The 25,305-nt window shown below is 44.5% G+C and overlaps 1 protein-coding gene across 2 annotated transcripts in view; it reads right to left on the bottom strand.

The window, feature by feature from the left end:
- The window catches only part of DOC2B (double C2 domain beta), a 1,409,852-nt gene that overhangs the window by 368,915 nt on the left and 1,015,632 nt on the right, over positions 1–25,305 (bottom strand). For both annotated transcript variants that reach the window (XM_075589564.1, XM_075589563.1), the window contains one exon: positions 4,581–4,738. In XM_075589564.1, coding sequence (XP_075445679.1) covers positions 4,581–4,738 — 158 coding nt within the window. The remainder of the gene's footprint in view (positions 1–4,580; positions 4,739–25,305) is intronic.

Here is a 25,305-nt window from a genome sequence, read left to right on the forward strand (position 1 = left end):
CCCTGCCTGGTATCATATTACAAGGCGGCACAATTAAGTCAGATTGTACAATGGCATTCTAACCCAAAGTTAAAGAGATGGGTGGAATTAGAAAATGCTGCATGTGCACCTCTGGAACTGAGCAGCTTAATTTGGTTACCTAAAACGGCGCGAAAATTTACCGCCATGCCGCTCTCCTCGATGACCAACTCAGTGTCAATTTGGGAGTCTACGAAATTTCGGCATTCCCTTACGACAAAACATTCTATGGCAACACCCATTTGGAATAACCCTGATTTCGCTCCAGGTCTATCAGTCAGTAATATCTCAATCTGGAGACAGAGGGGCTACAATCGGATTAGAGATGTGGAGGGTCACGACAGAAAAATCAAAACATTCGACCATATCAGGGAAGAAAAAGAAATCCCTCACTCAGAATTCTTTAGATACCTCCAGATCAGGGCATTTTATAACAAACTTGCCCCATACCCCCTATTAACATCTTTCGAAAAGCTCTGTCTGGCTGAGACCGACACGAAGGGACTTACATCTCAGCTATACGGAGAAGTGATCAGTTCTGGTGAACATGAGCAGCAGATACCCTCATTCCGTTCTCAATGGGAAATAGATCTGGGAGAAAACTTAGAAGATGAAGAATGGAGCGCCATATATATGGCCACAGCGAAGAGCTCCATATGCACCACGCTCAAGGAGAATGCATATAAAGTCCTAATGCGATGGTACCTCACCCCACTGAAATTATCAAGGTTTGTGCCGGGTTCCTCTCCGCTGTGCCCCCGCCAGTGCGGAGGAACAGCCGACCTGTTACATATGCTGTGGTCTTGTCCACGGATCTCTCCACTGTGGGAGGCGATTAGACATTGGATACAGAGACTGTTCGATCTCACCATTCCCCCAGACCCGTGGTTGTTCCTACTGAACAGGCCATTGACGGGCCTTTCCAAAACAAATAACAAACTAATTGCCCATTTTGCAATTGCAACGCGGTGCGAGATCGCAGCATTATGGAAACAATCTGATATTCCAACCATCCCAAAGATTCGGAATCGAATTTGGTTCATTTGCCAGATGGAAAAATTAACGAGTTTAGTTAACGATACTGGTGACAATTTTCTAAAAGTCTGGACGCCTTGGCTGGCACAGACAGATATCCCGGGGATTGAGAGGTCCTCAATATGGCTCTGATAACAGTAGGTGCGTTCTCCTTGGGAGGGGCTTACAGGAAGTATTCTATTCACCCAGGACCCCTTATAGCAGCATTATAACATAAGTAATAAGAGAGACGACTCAGCTTGCAAACATCTGTGATGCTTAGCACGGAGCCACGTGTCGCACCTACTACCAACGCACTCCCCCTACCTCACCCCCAACCTACCCCTTTCCCCTCCCCATCCCGCCTCAACCTTCCTTTTTTTTTTTTTTTTTTCTGTGAGTATGTATTGTCTCCCCTTTTAAGTTGAGTTATATGTGTCTGTTTGTCCATTTAAGTAGAGTCGGCTTGGACTATATAGTCCACACCAAAGTACCCGGAAGACCGGGTCCCGAAGCACAGCAGGGCCTCGTTGTTACTTATATAATTGTTAAAATATTGTTTGCATACAAGACAAAAGTATTCTGTAATGTATTTTATGCTGTCTTGATTCAATAAAATTTAAGTTATAAAAAAAAAAAGGCAACCGCATGGGCCGCACCGGTCCTGGACAGTTACCATGCACAGTTTCTCTCCTATGAAATGAATTTTAATGATTCTGAAAGTGCATATCGCACCACTCATATATATAGTAAATAATTTTAGACTTTTTTACACCATGGAGCATGCTCTTTTCTTTTTTGTAAATCCTTTGCAGATGTGGTACATCCAAAAAAGCTGCCAGACATCTCCACAAACATTAATACAATTTATTGGTGGATATTTATCATCAAACATTTTAGATTAACATCTTAATACACTCACCATATTTTTATTATGGTCCCCAAGAAGATTTACGTACAAATTTGGGGTATATTACACAAAAATATATTCTGGTTTGTTGCTTTTCCTCATGTGATATTATGCACTTTGTTATATTAATTGTTAAAGTTATGGGATAACACTACTATACTTTAGTATTTTCACCAGTCCACTTAAGTGACACTGTGGCACCTTTTATCTGTTTTTTTGTGTATATATAATATATTTAATTACAACCTATTTTGTTTTTAGGATAATGACAAATTCTGCAGTAGGTAACACATATTTACTAATTTTTGGGGTGTCCAGCACTGTTTATTAGTGTCATTATTTAAGAAAAAAGAAAAGAAAACGCAAGCCCCATAGCGTAAAAATGTATAACATTTAATGAAGGGGGGAGGAGGGGGAAACAAGTGCTCTCACAAGGATAGAATGAAAAATAGCATAGTGTGAATATATCACCAATGCAGTTGTTACGAGTTAGGAGTCAGTCCTAGTGTTCTTCACAGAATGGATGTTGAAATTGGTCTGCTGGGCACTCAAACCCAGGAAGTTCCGGTGAGGTAGACTGAGAGTCCTACTGCAAGCAAATTCACAGATATTGCAGCCTCAAAGATGCTGTGAGCAGGATTCCGCCTCGTCCCGCTCATGCGTGATGAGAGAAGAAGTCACCATCTTGTGACGAAACGTGTAAAGACGACGCATTGCATCATCATGCATGAGCTCAATGAGCGGACCTGTTTCAACATCCATGCTGTGAAGAACATTAGGACTATTAATAACATTGTCTCCATATTTCAAGCTCAATTTGTACAAACAATAGTGTCACGGGAGATCAGAACTTTTAATACAAAAATACCCGGATCCTTTGAGCAAAGCAAGAGATAAACTAAATTGTGATTTATTTACAGAATGAACATAAACAGCTTGATTTACAATTACAATGAAAAATACACTTACTGGAACTGGGTCAAATGAAATAAAATGTTTCCAAAATGAAATGTTGCCAAAACAAAGTCTCTAGGAGCAATTTACCAGGAGCGGAAGTTGCTCACAAAAAGAGCCTGAAGCAGTCCTCGGTCAGCTTCACAACTTGCCGCTGCTGTTTACTCCGCTGGAGCTGCTTCTTTCATGATGAAACGTTAAAATCTTGAAACTTAGATGTTTCTTGCATGAATCTTTAGATGGTATGAAACTCTTACAGCATGATGACTCTTCCTAAACTGAGCTGTATCAGGATTTATAATATCTCTATAATATGGGGTTCATTCCCATAAAACCTGCAGCCCAATCAAAATGCCTGAGCAATCTCCATAGCAACCAGGCTGAGTCACTCACCTGCTTGCCAGTCCCGTGTAGCCTGGCATTGGGAGCTTCAGCCTAGCAACTGGGCATGTGTGACAAACGCCATTTTTTTTACCCACTTTTCATGCCAGACCCCCTGCCGGCTCCGTGCCTTAAAGTATGGGAAGCGGGACAACTTGCCAGGGTGGTTCTTCCTTTCCCCCTTCTTGCTAACAAAAGGTTTAACACCTCCATATCCTGGATTGCCTTTGAAGCTTAGAGGGCAGAGTAGCCACTGTGTCTACCATGCAAATGGCATTTTACCCATACTAAATGATTTCCTCTGAACATTACTCTAATAAAAATATAAACCTTGGGGAATTTTGAAACCATTTTCTTTTCCACTTATACAGACACCCCTTGCCATATGATAAACTTTAACTTAAAAACATATAACTCTTGCCACCTTATTCCTGACGGGAGATACACTGAACCCCCCCTTGGTTCTGGGGATCTATGGCATATACTGGGGTCCTTTTGAATGTAATTCAATTCCCTGCCCGGTCTTACTGTTCTTGTCAGTGCTGAAGCAGGGAGATTTGGCGGTGAGCTGCAAACTGCTTTCTAGGGAGGATTTTATCCGGTTGTTTGTGTTCCTCATGTCCTCAGGAATCTGGGAGTAAATGTTTCGGGGTAATCCGCAACACTGGCACCCTTCTACCCAAAGACACCCTAACAACATTTTACCATAAATCACCCCTGAAGCTCACACCCTGCACATCTCTGCTGGTTGGCACTCCTGGAACTGTCAAAATACACATACCTTTTATTACAAATGCAATTACATGTAATGATTGGGTTGAAGAGCTGACAATCACAATTCCCCAATATAGCTCGGGGCACGCAGCCGGGCCAAATATCTTTTATTAATGGCCTGGGTACCCCCTCACTGTCACAAATAGTACTACATTTACTGATAATTTGGGGCAATTTGCCTGTTATTCAGCTGTAAAGTAAAAGTTTTATTGTCAACTCAAGACAATGTTGTTTATTTGAAAGTCAGGAACAGGCACTATGTCAGACCAAAATTACAAAAACAAGTGTATAGCCAAAGCACAGAAACATTTTTAGAACAAAAATCAAAACCCAAGTGAAAGTGCTCACTCTTACTTGAAACTCAGAAGTTCTGAGTCAAGTATTTTACTCACAACCTGCTGGAAAATTACTTTACTATCAAAGGATAAAGTAAATTGGGAATTGTGCTTCAATTTTACAGCAGTAACAGAGCTTGATGTGTGATAAGATGTTAGCAGGGATAATGCAGAAATTAATCAGATGGACTTACGTTTTTACATAAGGATCAGAGTACCCGTTTGCATCCATTGCTGCCAGATGAGCACATCTAATGATGCCTACCAGGAGCCCTGACTTTTGGGAGCTGTACTTTAAGGATATGAGAATTCGTCCACGTTCTTCGAGGGATTTATCTTCTGTTTTATCTATCTGTGGGTGTAAAGGCAAAACGTTAATGACCGGGTAAAAGGGGCCATGCACATTTACTAACAATTAAAAATAAATATTTATTGAGAGACAAAAATCGAAATATGTTCTGGATTTAGGTAAATCCCTGACAGCCATTTGCCAGCAGGCTCTGTTTTGTGGATTTTTATGTTTATAACTGCTGTGCTATCAGCTAAAGTTTGCTCAAAATATTAATGATGCACGCACGACTGGGAGGGGCATGCATTAGCATAGTGCAAATCAAAGCAGCATTTCATAGATAGATTGGTTACTTAATTTAAACAAGCAAAATAACATTGATTTTAAAGCAGCAATCCCACCCAAATCTTTTTCATTTTCATTTATTGAAAAAAAAAAAAATGTTCTGGAGACACAGCCTGAAAGAAAATTTCTAAGAGAGTGAAATTTCTAAATCGCTGTTTATCTGAAGCAACAAAAACTATGTAGTGAATTTTAAACAATTCCCTGACAGATGGGCCTACAATGTGTTACAGGATCCTATGGTATGAAAGGGTTTAACAAACCATACCTTTTATATAGTGGATTGTAAAAGGACACGGTTATAGTGACATAAACACTCTGTTACACTGACATAATGAAAGAAACATTCACACTAATATAGGGTCATATAGTATAATGATAGAGACAGACAGACACACATTGACACTGTCAGTGACATACACACAATAATTAGATCAATTGTTAAAAAAAAAAACACTGGGATATCTTATCCTTAGATCAAGTTCTCCGACCTTATCTTCAAACAGGCCCCAAGATATTTTTTGGAGTGGTAAAAAACTATTGCTAACCACCTTTCTCCGAGCCTCTTCCTGCCTGAAAATAGGGCACCAGTTAATTTACCTTAAGGATTATTTTGATGCAACCAATGTAACATATGTAATAAAATGAAACTTTCATCTACATTTAGCACCACCTTTACAAGGGAGATCCACAGAATATATTCATTTATTAATTGCAGAACTACATTTGTAATATATCTACTTACCTGTCAATGCAGGAAAAAGTATGTGGGTCGGACCACAAGATGCTTTAAGAATAGAATTATAGAACATGCTAGATTGATCATCAAGAATGATATAACCAACCCAGTTTCAAAACACTTCATGAGCTGTGAGAAAGAAGATATTAATAATTTTTCATTTGTTGGGATCGAACATATTCCCCCATTATTATGAGGGGTATTAGAATTAAAAAACTTGATCAACACAATGCGTATTGGATCTTTATTTAAAAAACTAGGATTCCGTGAAGTTTGAACACAGACTGGGATTTTGGTCACTTCTTGTGATTAATCTAATGTTCCATAGTGCTCAATGAGCTTATACTTCTAATTACATATTCTAATTACTGTACATATTTTTTCTTTAAGATTAAGGACCAGTTCCACTACAATCTATGCCCACCTGATTCTTGTTCATATGTCAACTTCTGCTTTAACATATGTTTAGGAGGTTTTGAAGTACTGTACAGTATATTCCAATTTTTTATATAGCCATCAATGAGGTTAGTCACTATATACTTATATATTTGACAAAGATAATAATCTATTTACTGACCACTATACTTGCATATTTCATCTGGACTGGATAGTCTTGTTTCTTTTTATAAGGTTGACCCCTTGTCTAAAATCTATACAAACAATCTGTCAAGGAATAGTACCTGATAGGTTTGAGGTTTCTTGTATTCAGACTGTTACCGTATGAGGCTTTCTTCTGGGATATTGTTTCTATTTTGTTTATTATGTATTCATCTTTCTTCACATTTTGCCACTGTCTTTTGGATATATTGATGTATTCCTGTGATTTACATGTGTGAACTCTGATTTATATATGTGGACTATGTAACCCTCCTTGCCCGGCTCCCTAAGGTGTCACATCAGTGTAGTGGTGTAATGTCCAACCCCTTATCTCAGGGGCTTTTGTGTTCTGCTGAACGATGACATGTAGGGCACCAGAAGCTTTTGGGTGGTACAACAAAACTTTTTAATTCTAGTTTCCTTTGAATGGGAACATCTTCATAAAGTCATATATAAATACAGGCTGTTGAACCTTTTACATTTTCCTCATTCATCAACATACAATACTCTTCTCCTGTATAATTCACTAGAAAGCACTTTTCCCATTATACATGAATGACTCTTGGTAACACTCCCTCTCTGTCTGTATGAGAATTATTCCTGTTAACATTCTCTCTCTGTATAGGACTGGCTCCTGTTTACAGTACATTCCCAGGGACTCTGTAAAGGAATGACTCCTGCTAACATTACCCGTGACTCTGTATAGGAATGGTTCTTGCTAACATTCCATGTGACTCTATATAGGAATGGCTTCTGATAACATCCCATGTGACTCTGTATAGGAATGGTTCCTGTTAACATTCCTTCCTTGAATGAGTGTGTGCCTGGTCCATGGAAATCAGGCCCCCACTCTTGTATGATAGTTCCCTTTAACTTCAAGTATTTTAAACTCTGCTTGTCATTATCCTTCCTTGCTGGGGAACTACCACTTCCTCAGTGATACTTGACACTGACTTCTCCATATGTGGAACTGCCACTTCAACAGGGGTATTCACTACTGAAACATAGGGATCTGATGGCCAGGCAGATCCTATGACATTCTGGGGCCTTTTATGTCTTTCTCTGTGCTATGTCTGCATTCCCTCTCTGTGTGACATGCTTCACTCTCTGGGCCATAATATAGGACCCTAACTACTTGGGTACTGTCCCTTACTAGAAACATAAAAGGGGGCCTGGCCTGCACTATACATGGGGAAACACATGTCCTACCTCTACACCCGAGGTCCACATTGACTTCTTGGACTCATGGAAACAGCAGCCTCTCTGATTTATATATCCCTTATGAAACAGCAGGTTAGTCACTACTGGGTGGGGTTAGCATTTCCTCTCTTATTTAGCCCTGGCATTACTTCAGGGGAGGGGGGTTCAATGATATACATTATGTATGTAGCCCTGTTTCCTAGTGAATACAGTGCGCTACCAATGCTGTGTAACCTGTTGGCTCGCAGGGCCTAAGCCTCCGCCATGGAGAGCCTGGGGCAACTCGTATGAATACTGATAACCTAGTACTTGGTGCAGCGCCTCCACCTGCGATGGCTCCCAGCAGAGTGGAAGTTGTTCCTCGCAGGACAATAATATATCACTCCACACACACAGCATGTAAAACAACCAATGACTTTACTATCATAACCATAAACTTGCATAAATCAACCGGTGTTCCCCCCCTAGGGGAGACACAATGCTACGGCATCTCGCAGGACGCAACACCCTTTACTGTGTCCAGTACCTGCACGTAATGTTCCCCACCCTCGAGGTGAGATATATGTGTGTGACTGCGCAGCCACTATGTCCCGATATTGATATGTGTATATGCTGCTACGGCCCCTTTTATTCTCCAACATCACCGCATTTTTCCGGGATTTTTTTTCGAATGCTACGCACTTCACCGCGTTCATGCCGCATTCATGTTGCATTCACAGCCGCGGTTGATGTGCGCGGTTGATGTGTTTATTGAGAATGGTTCGGATTTAATTGGTTGCAATTCTTTGCGTGTGTCAGGATGTGCTCACCACAAACGAGACGGGACCGCGGTGCTGAGGTGGGAAAGGTAATTACGCCACCCACAGCCACGAGGGCACGTCTTGATTGAAGAATGGTCTGGGATTCCGGGATCGGGGTAGGAGAGGTACGGATGGTAGAGGGTGCGGTAGCCAAGTCCAGGGTTAGAGAGAGAGACGTTGTCATTTACCGTAAGCCAGAATCCGAATGCCAGAGATGAGAAGAGTCGTGATGCCGTATGCCGAGTTCGGGATGCCAGAGGTGCAGGAAGACGTAGCAGAAGCCGGTCCGGTACACGAGGAAATCTGTGGAACAGAACTAGGGAGGCAGAGAGTGATGAGAACAACTGGTTCTATGCTCAGCTGACGAGTCAATGAATCTGGAGGGTATATGTAGGTATGAGGAACCAATAGCCGAGAAGCAAGGCGGGGGTGTGTGAATGGGCCAGGCTGAGACAGGGATAGGTCTAGATGAGTTCCTGGAGGAGGAGCTATAAATCCTAGAAGTATTGGTGCATTGTATTGTGGCATTGCAAAAGGGTACTGTCTCTTTAAAGGGTTGGTGCGCCCCTGTGTGGCCGCGCCTCCCGGTGGCAGCGTCTGTAGCTGCGGGCGCGGGCCCACGCCCTGAACCGAGGGCAGAAGAAGAGACTGGATGTGCGCGCGCGCGCATAGAAGGACCGGAGCTCGGCGCCATGGGGAAGGAGTCCCTGTGAGTCGCTGGAGACCCCGACAGAGCCGCGGGTGAGTAAGGAGCACGCCGTGCACGGCGTAACTCCTGCTTCCTTACAGTACCCCCCCCTTCAGGGGCGACCTCCGGGCGTCCATGACAAGGCTTGGAGGGATTCCTATGATGGAAAGCCTGAAGAAGGCGAGGTGCGTGAAGATCCCGATGGGGAATCCATGAACGTTCCTCAGGTCCGAACCCCTTCCAGTGAACCAGGTATTGTACTCCTCCTCTGGAGATCCTGGAATCCAAGATAAACTGGACCTCGTACTCCTGTTGACTGTGAATCGTAAGAGGAAGTGGAGGAGAAGTATTCTTGGAAAAGCGAGGACTCTGAAATACTGGTTTAAGTAAGGATACATGGAAGACCGAAGGTATCTTCATCGAAGATGGAAGGCGTAGCTGGTAAGCCACAGGATTAACCCTCCTAACTACGGTGAAGGGACCGAGGAACTTGGGAGCAAGCTTCATGGTAGGAACCTTTAGTCGGATATTCCTGGAAGAAAGCCACACCTTGTCTCCTGGAACAAACTCCGGTACTTGACGTCGAAGGCGATCTGCCTGGAGTTTCTGTCTCCCTGTAGCTACCTTTAAGTTCTCCTGAATCCTTGTCCATAAGTCTTTCAGCCGGGAGATGCGTTTGTCCACCGCTGGTACTCCTGAGGATAGGGAGGAAAAAGGTAAACGAGAAGGATGAAAGCCACAATTAATAAAAAATGGAGATTCTTGAGTGGAATCATTGCGAAGAGAGTTAAGAGCAAACTCGGCCCAAGGAAGCAAATCCACCCAATCCTGCTGCGTATCGGTTATAAAACATCGAAGATACTGTTCTAGGTTTTGGTTGACCCTCTCCGTCTGCCCATTGGTCTGTGGGTGGTATCCTGAAGAGAATTGAAGTGAAATCCCCAATTTTCGGGAAAAGGCACGCCAAAATCTTGATACAAATTGAGATCCACGGTCCGAAACAATAGTTGCTGGCACCCCGTGAAGACGAAAAATCTCCTGAATGAAGACATCCGCAAGGCGGGAGGAATTTGGAAGACCCCTCAAAGGCACAAGATGCGTCTGTTTGGAAAAACGATCAATGACCACAAGAATCGTATCCTTTCCCTTGGAATCTGGAAGCTCCACAATGAAGTCCATAGAAATATGGTTCCAGGGACGGTCTGGAATGGGTAAAGGAAGAAGAAGGCCTGCTGGTTTGACCCGAGGTACCTTGTTGCAAGCACAAGTACCACACGATTTGACGAACTCCTCTACATCCTTAGCTCTCTCTGGCCACCAGAAGGTGCGTTGAACGAGATCGTTAGTCTTCCGTATTCCCGGATGTCCTGCAGATTTCGAAGAATGACACCATTCTAAAACCTTTTTGCGGTGTTGGACTGCCGTGTAGAGTTTTCCCTCTGGAACTTTGAGCCCTATAGGAATCTGAGATTGCTCGGATTGAATCTTGCCTATAATATCAAAGGAATTGGCGGACAGGATACATCTGGAAGGAATGATAGTCTCTAGCTGTTCTTCAGATTTGTCCTCTGCAAGGAACTGTCGAGAGAGGGCGTCCGCTTTAAGGTTCTTGGAGCCAGGAATGAAGGAGATGAGGAAATTGAATCGTGAAAAAAATAATGCCCAGCGGGCTTGCCGAGAGTTCAAACGACGTGCCCCTTCTAGGTAGAGAAGGTTCTTATGGTCTGTAAGAATGGTTATGGGTGTCTCTGTACCTTCTAAGAAATGTCTCCACTCCTCTAATGCTAATTTGATCGCTAAAAGTTCCCGGTTCCCGACATCGTAATTCTGTTCTGCGGATGAAAATTTCTTCGAAAAGAAGGCGCATGGATGCAGTCTGGCTAAAGGAGATGTCCTCTGGGATAAAACAGCCCCAGCCCCGATGTCAGAAGCATCTACCTCCAAGGTAAAAGGAAGTTTAGGATCCGGGTGTGTGAGAATGGGCGCAGAAACAAAAGCCCTTTTCAGCAGATCAAATGCCTGTATGGCGGTTTCAGACCATGATGAAGGATCTGCACCTTTCTTCGTGAGTGCAGTTATGGGAGATACTGTAGAGGAAAAATTGCGGATGAAACGTCGATAATAGTTTGCAAAACCCAAGAAGCGTTGTACAGCTTTGAGAGTGTTCGGACGAGGCCAGTCCAAAATCGCCTTAAGTTTCTCTGGATCCATATTGAAACCGGAATCAGAAATAACGTAACCCAAAAACGCCACTGATTTGATATGGAACTGACATTTCTCCAATTTCGCAAAGAGATGGTTCTCCCGAAGGCGTAACAACACATGCTGAACGTGTTTGATGTGCTCTTGAGTGGATTGAGAAAAGATAAGTATGTCATCTAGGTAAACAATAAGAAATTTGTTAAGAATGTCCCGAAAAATCTCGTTGACAAAATCCTGGAAAACTGCTGGTGCGTTGCACAGGCCGAACGGCATCACCAGGTATTCGTAGTGGCCGTCATGGGTGTTAAAAGCAGTCTTCCACTCGTCCCCCTCTCGTATCCTTACTAAATTATAGGCCCCTCTTAGATCCAACTTAGAAAAGATAGTAGCTCCCTGGAGACGATCAAATAGTTCCGGAATCAAAGGTAGAGGATAGCGATTTTTGCGCGTGATGTTATTCAAGCCTCGGTAGTCAATGCATGGACGGAGAGAACCGTCCTTCTTTTTGACGAAGAAGAAGCCTGCACCAACTGGGGAAGAAGATTTTCGGATGAAACCCCTTTCTAAATTCTCAGCGATGTAGGTACTCATGGCTTTCGTCTCTGGGATAGAGAGTGGATACGATCGTCCTCTAGGAAGAGGTGCTCCAGGAAGTAGGTCAATGGGACAATCGAAAGAACGGTGCGGAGGTAGTATCTCGGAACGTGCCTTGTCGAACACATCGCGGAATCCCCAGTACTCAGAAGGTAAGGAGTCGAACTTCTCTGGCAGAGTAGACAACCCACCAATCCTCTGGGAAACCCTGGTACAGGTTTTGGCACACGAAGTAGCCCACTGGATGGGTTCCCGATCCGTCCAGTCGATGCGAGGATTATGGAGTTGAAGCCAAGGAAGACCCATAATCAGCTCAGCAGAGGGAGAGTGGATCACATCGAGAGTAATGAACTCCGTATGGAGATCGAAGAACTGTAGTTGTAGAGACACCGTCTGTAGTGTGATAAATGCCGGTTGTAGGGGTCGACCGTCAATGGCTTCCAGACCTATAGGCGTCTTCTTGGTGACAAGTGAAATATTGTTTCGCCTAGCAAAAGTCTCATCAATAAAGTTACCAGCGGACCCAGAATCAATGAACACTCGCGCTTGAGCGTGAAACCCCTCTCCAGACAGTGTAATAGGGAACATTATCCTGGTGGGTAGTATGTCCTTGACAATAGGAGAAAGGATAAGAATTCCCAACGAAACTCTCCGGGATTTCGTTAGGAGTTGGCGTTTTCCCGGCTTGTGAGGACACTGGGGTAGCATGTGACTGGAGTTGCCACAGTACATGCAGAGACCGGCATTACGCCGACGTTGTTTCTCGGCAGGAGGCAGCCTGTTGCCCCCCAGCTGCATTGGTTCCGGAATATTCTCGGAAGGAGGTAACGGGGAAATGAAGGAAGGAGCAAGGTTTCTTGGCACCCGTTGTCGGTAACGAGAGCGTTCGAATCTCCGTTCCTGTAGACGCTGATCTACTCGAACCGCCAGGGTGATTAACTCCTCTAAATCAGTAGGACGGTCCCGTGCAGCGAGCTCATCTTTCAGGGACTCAGACAGACCCTGCCAAAACGCAGAAGATAATGCTTCGTTATTCCAACCCGTCTCACCAGCAAGAGTGCGGAACTCTATGGCATACCCAGCGACGGTACGATCTCCCTGGGTTATATGATGAAGGGCCGAAGCTGCCGTTAACTTCCGTGCCGGGGTGTCGAAAACTCTTCTGAACTCCTCGACGAAGAGATCGATGTCCTGGGTGAGAGGCCCTTGTTGTTCCCAGATGGGAGAAGCCCATGCCAGGGCCTGGTCGGTAAGGAGAGACAGGATAAAGCCGACCCTGAAAACAGAAGAGGCAAAACGAGAGGGAGCGAGACGAAATTGGATGAGGCATTGGTTAAGGAAGCCCCTACATCCTTGGGGGTCTCCACCATAGTGTTTGGGAGGTGGAATACGAGGTTCCAGTGCAAACGGAGGAGTGGGAAAGGGAGTTGCAGGTGCAGGGGAAGCTCCGGGTGAAAGTTGCCGAGTGAGAGCTCGAACTTGAACCGTAAGAGAGTTAACACTTTGCTGCAACGTATCTGTCCGTCTATCCGTTTGTTCCAGATAAGTCTCTAGTCTGGTAAAAAGTGCAGAATGGGCATTAATAGTGCGCTCCACCTCAGCGGGGTCCATTTTTGGTGGGCTGAGCATAATGTCAGGATGTGCTCACCACAAACGAGACGGGACCGCGGTGCTGAGGTGGGAAAGGTAATTACGCCACCCACAGCCACGAGGGCACGTCTTGATTGAAGAATGGTCTGGGATTCCGGGATCGGGGTAGGAGAGGTACGGATGGTAGAGGGTGCGGTAGCCAAGTCCAGGGTTAGAGAGAGAGACGTTGTCATTTACCGTAAGCCAGAATCCGAATGCCAGAGATGAGAAGAGTCGTGATGCCGTATGCCGAGTTCGGGATGCCAGAGGTGCAGGAAGACGTAGCAGAAGCCGGTCCGGTACACGAGGAAATCTGTGGAACAGAACTAGGGAGGCAGAGAGTGATGAGAACAACTGGTTCTATGCTCAGCCGACGAGTCAATGAATCTGGAGGGTATATGTAGGTATGAGGAACCAATAGCCGAGAAGCAAGGCGGGGGTGTGTGAATGGGCCAGGCTGAGACAGGGATAGGTCTAGATGAGTTCCTGGAGGAGGAGCTATAAATCCTAGAAGTATTGGTGCATTGTATTGTGGCATTGCAAAAGGGTACTGTCTCTTTAAAGGGTTGGTGCGCCCCTGTGTGGCCGCGCCTCCCGGTGGCAGCGTCTGTAGCTGCGTGCGCGGGCCCACGCCCTGAACCGAGGGCAGAAGAAGAGACTGGATGTGCGCGCGCGCGCATAGAAGGACCGGAGCTCGGCGCCATGGGAAAGGAGTCCCTGTGAGTCGCTGGAGACCCCGACAGAGCCGCGGGTGAGTAAGGAGCACGCCGTGCACGGCGTAACTCCTGCTTCCTTACAGCGTGTCCGCCAGATGGCAGATATTCATGAATTGTAATGTGCATGCGCTTCAGTAATGTGTTGACTTGCAGGTGTTTCGTTTAATACCACAGTGGTCTACTGTAAATTGGCCTTGGGACTGAAGGAAGAGGTTACAATAATGTATCAATTTAGGTTTTTCATATTAAAGAAAGACAAGCGTCAGTTTCTGGTCTGGTTATTGTCCAGAGATTCCCGCCATGAGTGTACAAATGCAGCCCGTGTTCCAAAAACCCGACAGAACGTACGCTTATTTAATATGGGCCGCGATTAATGCAACAGATGATAAGATGGCAACAGTTGTTCAAATTTATCAGTATTTTATCGAAAACTATGACTTTTACAAATTTTCCCCAGCTCCTCATGTGTGGAAGCGTGCAATAAGGAAAAAGTTATGTAACGATCCATGTTTTTTTCGTATTGTCTAAAAACTGTTTGCGGCCCTCGAGGACTGGATCAAAACATTTACAAAAAATAAACAACAGTTGAACACTCACGCAAATGCGTACCCCAGCAGATTGTCCTTCCAGGGCTGATGCCTTGTATGGCGCAAAATGCCATTAACGCAGTCTCGAACGCCTTTCATTAAAGGATCTGTAATTGAAAAAAAGCGCTGCAATTCCTCCAGAACAGTCTTTCTTAAATTGTCAGGAAGCGCCTTTTTTTCGCCTATTCCTTCATAGTTCACTTTGAACGCCCACTCGCAGTAAACCAAGTAGGACACGTGGTGCTTAAAAATTAACAAGGCATACTTGTGGGGTACACCAGCACTCATCACCCTATTCTTCTCCCTGAGTGCCGGTGGTAGATCACGCAGGATGATGTCGGGCACCATATCGATGCAAGCGAATGTAGGTTGGGTTCTTGAAGCGGGTGTTCTTCTGTGAGCGGGTGTGCTTGTGGCGGCGGCGAGGGTAGGTTGTCTGGGAGGAAGCTTTCCTCCTGTCTTGGTTGCCGTGTTGTCTCCTGGCGTGGTCTTGACGGGGTTGTCATGTTATCCTCCTCAACGGCATACATGTACACAAAATCTTCTGGTGTGCTTGCTGATGGAAGGTGGTCAAAGATCCCATTCATCACATCCATGCCACCCTCCTGCTCCGGCATCGGGGATACAGGGACATGATCACAGAGCAAATTATGTATCCCCGCTATGTCAGTCTCTATCTTCTCCATCCGTCGATCCATCTTCTCCATCCATTGATCCATCTTCTGCATCCGTTGATCCCTATTTAGCATGGTCTCCAGAAGCAGATCTATCTTTGCCAGCACAATAGAGTCCCCGGGGATATACACACTTATCCCATTCAGCATACGGTCTAATGAGCTGGTTCTTGTGCATGGCGTGCTGTGGACATCTGGATGGATGGGTGCTACGGAGGATGAGATGGGGGCTCCATGGAGAGAAGCGGCAGTGTCACCGAAGAAGGGTGGAGGAGGTGACCTGTGGATTTCCGGGAGAGGAGAAGCTGCAGCGTCGTCGAAGAGGGATGGAGAAAGTGACCTCTGGATTTCCGGGCGAGAAGCAGCAGAGTCGTCTAAGTGCAATGGAGAAAGTGACCCGTGGATTTCAGGGGCACCAGCGGCAGCGTCATCGAAGAGCAGTGGTGAAGATGGCCTGTTTGTTTCTGGGAGGGCGGCGGCAGCGTCGAGGACGAGTACTGGAGAAGACGGGCTGAAGATTTCTGGGAGAGCGGCGGCAGAATCGTCAAAGCATAAACGAGGAAGTGGCCTGCGGGTTCGATGGGTTGGCTGCCATTTGTTTTGCGTTGAGTGTACATAACCGTATTTCTTCTTGACATATTAAGGCTTACGTCTATTAAAACCCTTAGCCTTTGGGGTCAGCAGAAAGTTTTCTTTATTAGCCTTAGCCTGTTGCTTTGGCCTTGGCTTGGAAACGGCTCCTGTCTTTCGCTTTTTCTGCATAACAGGCACGGCAGAGGCGAGTGGGTTCCTGCGTCCATAGAATCGGGGTTGACCCATGGAAGCAGATGGCACAATGCAGTATCTGGACAAGGGCAAGTTCAGATAAAGATCATCGAGTGGTGGGCTATGCAAAGTGTGTAACCTTTTATGCATGTTGACAAGGTACAGGTGTTGAAAGTGGGCGTACGCAAATGTGAGTCATTAACATATAAATACACCATCCATTTTGTGGATTCACTGCACATTGAATACACATCGACTAAACATCGAATATACATTCTTGTGTTTGTATTTCTTTCTACTCGCAGCAATGCCTGTTAAAAAGATTTCAAAGGATCTCAGCATGAGAATTAAGGAGATGTACACGAGCGGACAATGAATTGCAGATATCCAACGCTGGTTAGCTGCTTCTGGCCTCGTTGTGCCATCAACCACCGTGTGCTATCATGCACACGGAAAAACCAGACAACGCACGAGGACACCAACGGTAACTAACTCGTAAGTATATTTATATAACTATATAATACAGTATATCTATCATTGTTTATATTGCTGCATATTAATAGAACAATATATTGTGTAGATCTACTGTATCTAATTTTATAGTTATTTGGGTATATTTATATAACAGTAAATATATTGTTTATATTGCTGCATATTAATAGAACAATATATTGTGTAGATCTACTGTATCTACTTTTATAGTTATTTGGGTATATTTATATAACAACAGTATATATATTGTTTATATTGCTGCATATTAATAGAACAATATCTCACTGTATACTATTTTTACTGCAAATGATGTGCTGTGCTTGTGGCCTAATGTACTATCACTTACCAGATTGTTGTTGTTCTGTACATTGTAGGGAGACAACTCTTCTGGTCAACAAAATAAGTGAGAATGATGAGAAGAGTGCATTAAGGGTCAAATACACTCTGCAGCAAAATCACAATCTCACTGTATCCGAGACCAGCATAAAGAAGATGAGACGCAGAATTGGATGGAAATTTGGACGTGTGAGGTTAATACTGGACAGTACAGGAGGTAAAAGTGTTGTTTAAGAACTGTACTGTACCTCTAAAATTATTTATTCCTTGTCATTACAGAGCGTACCCCATGATAAGGGAGGTTAACAAAATCAAGGGAGTGGTCCAGGCCCAGGCATGTATCGACAGTGGAGAAACTTTCCAGGATTGCATCTTCACTGACGAGTCTACTGTGTCGCTGGAGAGATTTGCCACCTTTGCATTCCACAAAAAAAGTCGCATATCTATGAAGCCGCATCCAAAACACCCAGTGAAGATGCATGTGTGGGGTGCCATCTCTAGGCGTGGACCAGGATGCATCGTCATCTTTGAAGGTAAAATATATAAAATATAATTTTGCCTTATGCACTGTACTGTACTAGTGTGCAGTTTTTTGAGCACTTTTCTTTTCTTGTTATAGGAATTATGAATAAAGCTTTCTTCCAAGACAAAAATGTGCCTGAGATTGTGGAATACATCACACGTGAGTTCCCGGATGGTCACCGTTTCTACCAGGACAACGATCCGAAGCACACCGCGTCAACAGCGCATATCCTTGAGCGCGGTATCAACTGGGTGAAGACGCCAGCAGAGTAAGTGCGGTAACCGTGTCTCATTTTTTTACGGTGTACTGTATCTCTTAAACTAATTGTCCTTTTTACCCTCCTCCAATGACAGATCGCCAGACTTCAATCCGATCGAAATGGTCTGGCATCAGCTGAAGGACCATATCCGAAAAGTCATGAAACCCTCCAAAAAGGATGAGTTGGCGCAAGCCATACTGAGTTTTTGGAACGATGTACTCACCGTGGAACGATGCAATAAATATATTGACCATATTGCGACTGTGTTGCCCATTGTGATCGCGCGTAATGGGCAAGCATCAGGAAGGTAGTATGGTATAGTACTGTACTGTAGTATTGTAAGTACAGTATGATACAGGTAAGTATGGCACAGATTTTTTTCTTTCCTAGTAGTCAGAGTATACTGTAGTTCCAGTATAGACTAGATTGACAGTACTAACTGCATACTGTAGTCCAATATGGAGTAGCTATACAGTACACAATGCCATAATACAGTATGCATTACAGTAACTGCTCAATTTTTTCCTTTCCAGAGAGAGCAGCACCAGCCATCTGGTTACAAAGTATTTAACAGTAGTCACAGTATACAGTAGTTCAAGTATAGAGTAGTTTGACAGTACTACACAGCACACAATGCCATAATACAGTATGCACATAACTGCACTAATTTTTTGTTTTCTTGTCTTTTCAGAAAAAAAGGATGGCCTGGGAGAGAGGGGGGGGGGGGTACGTGTAAAGTCTGTGAACTGTTTGTACAGTTAAGTGTACAGTATCTAAAATGCAGTCATGATGTACACAAAACCTCTCCTCTTTCAATGAACTACTGTACTGTACACAGAAAGACAGAAAAAATTATATATACTATACAGTAAATACATATTATTATATATTATATATTATATATTATTAATTAATATTATTATGAATGTGCATTATTCATGATTATCCACCGGCCCTCAATTTCCATCTGACAGAAGAACTTAATAAGGACTGCATTATGTATTATTAATGATTATTTTTATATTTGTTTTTTTTTGTTCCTGATAAAATAAAATAAATATTTTTTTACATTCTTGATAATTATAATCATTGACAACAACCCCCCCCCCCACATTTACAGTACACCAAAGACAAAGAATGAATGACAAAACAACATGAATCAGTTAATCTTTTTTTTAACTCTCAATTCTCACAGTGCTGTGCAAATCAGATTTACATATCAAATTCGAGAAGGGATTTTCCAAAGCGTTACCGTAAACAAAGCCTCAAAGGGTTGGTGGGGGGGAGGGGGGGTTGGTTGAGTCATGCGCAGTAATCAGCTAGCTCCCATCTCAAAGAGGATTACACGCAGGAGGAGAAGTGAGGTGACGCTCAGCTAGGGACGGATTAAAAACACAATGAAAAGCTTCAGAAAATGAATGACTCTGTAGAGGTGTCTGTCGATAAGAGTTTCAAATCCTTCAGCGAGCCTTGTGTGTGTGCGTGGGGGAGGGGGGCACAGGGTATAGCTGCAGGAAGGACTAGTTGAACTGCAGTTGAAGGAAATTACATAATTTCAAAAGGCAGGTCATCATAATAATTTGATCCCTACACCCCCAAATACAGTACATAAAAAGCACACAAATCAACCATGTGCAGTCAAACGCACAGGGTCGCAGTCAAAAGCTACAGTACAGCACAGATTGAATATCGTAATATCAAGATGGTTTTGCAGGCTTGTGAAAAAAATTAAAATAAAAAATGAGGAGAAAAAAAAATATTTTTTTTTGGTCACTCACTCAAGCAAGCAGTTGTGGGTGAAGTTACAGGCGCATGCAGAGTAATCATCTGCTGTCAAGCAGGAATGTGATTGAAACCAGAAAGACACACATTCAAAGGAATGGTGTGGTAGAGATGTACTGCACTATAGAGAAGATAAGAAGTTGAAATAGTCTGCAGTGCAGTAAATTATCCTGTGTGAGCGGGGGCGAGCGAGGGGAGAGCGCTGTATATGCCGAAATGTGACACTGTTACAGTACTGCACACGCCTATGCGTTTCAACAATTTTCAAATGAGACATACAGTACAGCATTGCAAATGCATGTATACAGTAAATATGCAAATTTACAATTACTGCACGCGCACACGCAGACTGTGTACTGACGTAGGTTGAACTGCTAAAGTATTAGACTTCCAAGACAACAGCTCGCGAACGCCCCCCTGAGTTTTTAGACGGTATTACAGTATTGCAGACACCGATAATAAAATGCTAATATCACGAGCGCTAAAATAACGCAATTCACTCCGGACCCCAAAAAAAACCAAAAAACGAATCTGCACACGATTATCTGAGCGCCGCGGATCTGGCCGCATTAGGCTAAAGGCAGCCGCCACTGTAGTTGGTTCACTTGCTGATGTTACCTGTCGAGCGCTCCTGCGCTCGGGCCTGCCAAGGAACTGCACAAAGGATCAGACGACGGATGACTTCCCAGGATACCTCCCGGGTCGATCCCACCCGGTCGCTGCTGCTATGCGGTAGAGTCTGAGCCCAAACCTCTGGCTGAATATGGCAACAGTCTCTGAATATACACTTCTCCTACCAACACTAAAGGGGGACTGTGTCCTATCTAGTGGCCGGTCCCTACTTCCGCTCCACTCTACGGGGACTCAGGGCCTAACTGGGCTGGGGTATATGGCCTAGTGTAGGGGCTACTGGCCTCCCTACACGTAGAGCTCCTTCTCCTTCCCCCTCCCGCTCGGTTCTGGTGGTTCCCCTGCGCAACCTTCTAACCTTTCCTCCCGAGATCCTGGCCACCCTATTGGCTCCCTGGGATCACCTGGGCTTGCTATGCCTGCTGGGACACGTAGTCCCGTGTGCTCCACCCTATAGGAGCCGCTCCTCTTTCACGGGCTTGCAACCTTCTTGCTGCGCATGCGCGACCTCTACTTCCTCACCACCTCCACGGGCTCACCGCGCATGTGCGAGCACCAACATGGCGGCGCCCTCTACTCCGGACACTGTGGTGCCTCCAGCGTATCGAAGCACTCCCTGCACGCTGCAACCTTCCTTATCCTCCCAACATGCGGAGATAAGCGTAACCCTGGGGGACATGGCTACATGTATATGTAACCCCTTGACAGAACACAGCAGCAGCAGTAGCATGGAGGAGAGAGTTTATTTTTATTCAAACAAATGACAGTTCTGAGCACATGCTATCCATACATGCTGCCCCCTGGCAGTGTTCCTCTCTGGTGTGTACTGCTGGGAGAGAGCCAATAACAATGCAGCAGTTGGACTACCACTTCCAGAAGCACCAGCTGCTGGAACAGGGACACCTGACAGGACAGCCAATTAGAAGAAAGGAGTGCAAAGGTTGAGAGGGGAGTAAACCAGGAACTAGAACAGAGAGGGCAGAGCTATAGAGAGATAGCCTCAGTCTCAGAGTGCTGCTGCTGTTGCTGATAAGGCCTTAAATGGGGAATCATCAGCCCACCAGGTTAAATCCATGCTTATACCGGTGGCGGCCGGGTGCGTGATGCCGAAACAAATGAATGTAACCTAATGCAGTTGCCTATATTTCACGCGCGGTGCGATGTGCTTGCAGAGCGACCGAGTGAGCTTCTCCAAAGCAGATTTTCATGTTTGATTTTGACTCGTGGCGGCGCGGCACATGAGCAGCTCAGCCAATGATGGCGAAAACACTGATGTTTTTATTGTTGGGATTTGAGTCAGGCTCAGATAAACAACTATTGAAGACTGATAATGAGTCCTTCGTGCCTGGTGCATAGGACCAGTAGAATTGCGTGTCTTCTGCATTGCAGTGATAACCCAGGCCATGCCATCTGAATATGTCACCTAGTGGCAGCATGTACACTCATTGATCTTACTTTCTATTACAATCCTTTTTTCATTTTTAAATTTTTGCAAATTTGATTGCCCTTCTGCAACATTTGTTACATTTATTATAATTCTGATATGCTGCCTCCATTCCATATGACTTTTCAATTCCCCCCACCTGTTTAGTTAGCCACATTGGTTTAGACTTTTTTCTTTCATAATTATTACCCAAGGGTATACACTGATAAGTATGCTTTTCTGTTTCTTTGTTCCCTAGATTGTAAATTGGACACTACTTTTATCTGTCTCCTTTCTGACAGGGTGGGTGAGCAGGCTTCTAGTTCTGCCCCTTGTTTTTTATTGTCGTCCCCTGGCTACCATTGCTTTTACATATAGCACTGCAGACCTTGCAGTCAACTTTAGTTTTGTCGTGTACTCCTATTGCATTTCTTTGGCAGGGCAATAAAGATATGTTGGCATATCTTACCCACTTCAATCGTCTAGTGCTAGAATCTGCTTGGCCTGAAGATAAAGGGGCTTCCCTGTTTTATAGATGCTTTATCTCAGAGATGAGATTAAGAATATTTTAGCCCATGCTGTTCTGAAACCTGGTACATACACAGTTAGTGGCCATAGGGGGCTATGCACTAAGCTCCGTTAAGTCACTTTTAGAGCGCAAAGTGCTCTTAGAACGTGCTTTTGCACTCAACCCGATGCACTAAGCAACGCAAACAGGCACTTTGCGCTCTAAAAATGACTTTTTTCAGGAATTTTTTCTAAGTTCAACTTTGCTTGTTCGCAACCCTGTTTGCGTTAAATTCTGCCCTGAAGCGGGATGCACTAAGCAACGCAACCTTAGCAAACGCGAAAGTTGCGTTGATCAGAACACGTCAGGTCAGAGTAGACGCAAATAAATCTAGACTTATAAAAAAATATTGCTTTTCATTTTTGCATGCGCAAAACCCATGAAGCAGGCCGGCGGGTGTCCCCGGCTGACCCCGTGGGGGTTCCCGGGGGTGGCGCGGGTGTCCGCGGGTGTCCCCGGCTGACCCCGCAAGGGCCCAGGGGTCCCCGGCTCACCAAGCGGGGGTCCCCGGCTCACCAAGCGGGGGTCCCCGCGGGAGTGCGGGGGTCCCTGCGGGAGTCCGGGGGTCCCCGCGGCCGTCCCGGGGTACCCGCGGGCCTGCGGTACCAATGTTGCACCTCCAAAAATAATAAACAATAATTATAACTAAATACACCCCCCTAACACATACTATACAGTAATGGGCAAAATTACTATTATCCACATATGGATAATAATGCATTTGCCCATTTTAAATACATATATATTACAATAAAAACAGGTAATATATATGACACTTACCTTTTACAGGCACCCACGATGAAGGCAGTCTTCATCCTCATCTTCATACTGCCCATGCCCCTCCGGTGCTGCAAAACATGCACAACAATCCCAATAGTCAATGTAATGTCCCCTAATCACCATAGCGGTTATTAACCGCTACAGGCATTAAGGGGTTAACCCACCCTTATCCACCACTCAGGAGGCCTACATACCCTCCCCCACAAACCCCCCCACCCAGTGAGGCCTAACCACCCTCACCCACTACCCACAAGGGAGGCCTACCCACATACCCTTGGGGCCAATACCCCCTCCCCCCACCCCCAGTACCAACAAAAAAAACAATACACAGCCCCACAATAAACATAATTCTATTTATTAAATACATAACCCACCCCCTGTGCCCCCCCATTAATACATGATTTATCATTTTACATACAGGGTTCATACCCCAGCCCCACATGAGTCCCCGGTGGGCCTGATGGGTCACCTGACAGACCTAGAGGTTACCAGCAACTTGTTTCATACAGGTTATGGAGGCCTGATGGTGGGTCCCGCCAGGCACCATGGCCCCCAGGTGGTCTCCGCGGGTCACCGTGGGCCACAATTGGGTCCCCATGGTAGGCCAGCGGATGTCTGGGAGCCCTGGGTCAGACCCACAGGTGTCTGAGGGGCCTCGGGTGGTTCCCACGGGGTCTGGCGACCCACGGGTGGGCACTACGTGTCCGCGGTGCCCCCACAGATGTGGGGCCACCGGTTCTTCCCCGCAGATGTCCCCCATGGACCACGCAGCCTGGTACCCGTGAGATACCCGAGGATACCTCAGGTGGTCTCCGGAGGTCTCACGGAGAACCAAGGAACAAACCCTGCATGTAAAAAAAATAAACCGGGCATATACATTAAATACATACATGCACCAACCCCCCCCCCAACACATACAGTACAATAATGTGCAAAATAACTAGATATGGATAATATATTATTTGCCCATTATGAAACACATAAAACATGCATAAATCAAAACATTAATTCTTAATCTTAAAATCACCACATAGCATGTTAAAATAAATCCAGCATCGATTGTAAATATAAACCAACAAATCAGCAGCTAAACAAATGTATATGAAATGTCACACAATTGCATTGAGTGTGTACATGATGCAATTAATCTGTGCATCATGTAACACTATGCAAAATATATGTAACAAATAAATACACTATGAACGATGTCGCCTAACCACCAATGCCATCATGACAATCAAATAGAAACTAAGCAACATCAATACAATTAGCATCAATCAATTAATCCATTTCCTCAAACAATTACAATACAATACAAATCAATTATACAATTCCCTATTCAGTTCCTAAAGCCAAACCATTGCCAAAACAATTATAATTTAAAGTAACCACCATCATTCTAATCTAAGTACCATAAAGAAACCATTACAATTAACCAGTAACTAAATACAAATTACATTATTCACAACAATGACACAATAAAGCTGATAAATACATTAGCCATAAGAACATAAACATTAGCAAACAATCAATTATTATCCCTGTATGTCTATCCATACAGATAGATAAACATAACATACATGGGCAATAATAGAGCATAAAATACAATGCATTTACATAAAAAATCACATAGAATACACCCATTCAGTGTCCGTGAATATATGTATATACATAGGTACATAGCTACATTCACGGGCATTACATGGGACTGAAAAAATAAAAGACATGAATCAAAAATCAAAAAAACCTGTAAAAGTAAAAATAATACACTTTTCTTTTGTTTACTCACCATTAGATGTCCACTCACAGAAATCCAGGCAACCCGGAAGCACGGGAACCAATCCACAGGTAAACCATAAAATAAAAAACCATTACAATCCATAACGGTGTCTTGTTCTTCTATTTGTAATCCTTCCCGTCTGTCTTGGGGTCTTCTTTTCTTCTTTGGGGTCTTCTCCGGCTTCTTCCGTCTTCTTACGCCATGCCCTTCTTCTCTTCTTAGGAGGGGAGATGTTCCCTCCTCGGCGACTAGCTTCAAAATGAGACGACATAGGCTTTTATAGGCCTATGACGTCACATTTTGCTCAAATGTTTCCCACGGTCCTGATTGGGCCGTGAAAAACATGTGATTTGGCCGGGAAAAAAAATGATGACATCATTTAAAGGCAATGAAAGCACAGCCAATCAGAGTGGCTGTGCTTCAATTGCCTTAAAGATGACGTCATGAAAAGAAACATGGCCGGCCTCACATGGTACGGTAGCCAATCGGAGCGTGATAAATACATCCCAACTCTGATTGGCTCT

This window comes from Ascaphus truei, chromosome 3 (assembly GCF_040206685.1).
Source record: "Ascaphus truei isolate aAscTru1 chromosome 3, aAscTru1.hap1, whole genome shotgun sequence".
In the NCBI taxonomy this organism is placed as follows: Eukaryota; Metazoa; Chordata; class Amphibia; order Anura; family Ascaphidae; genus Ascaphus; species Ascaphus truei.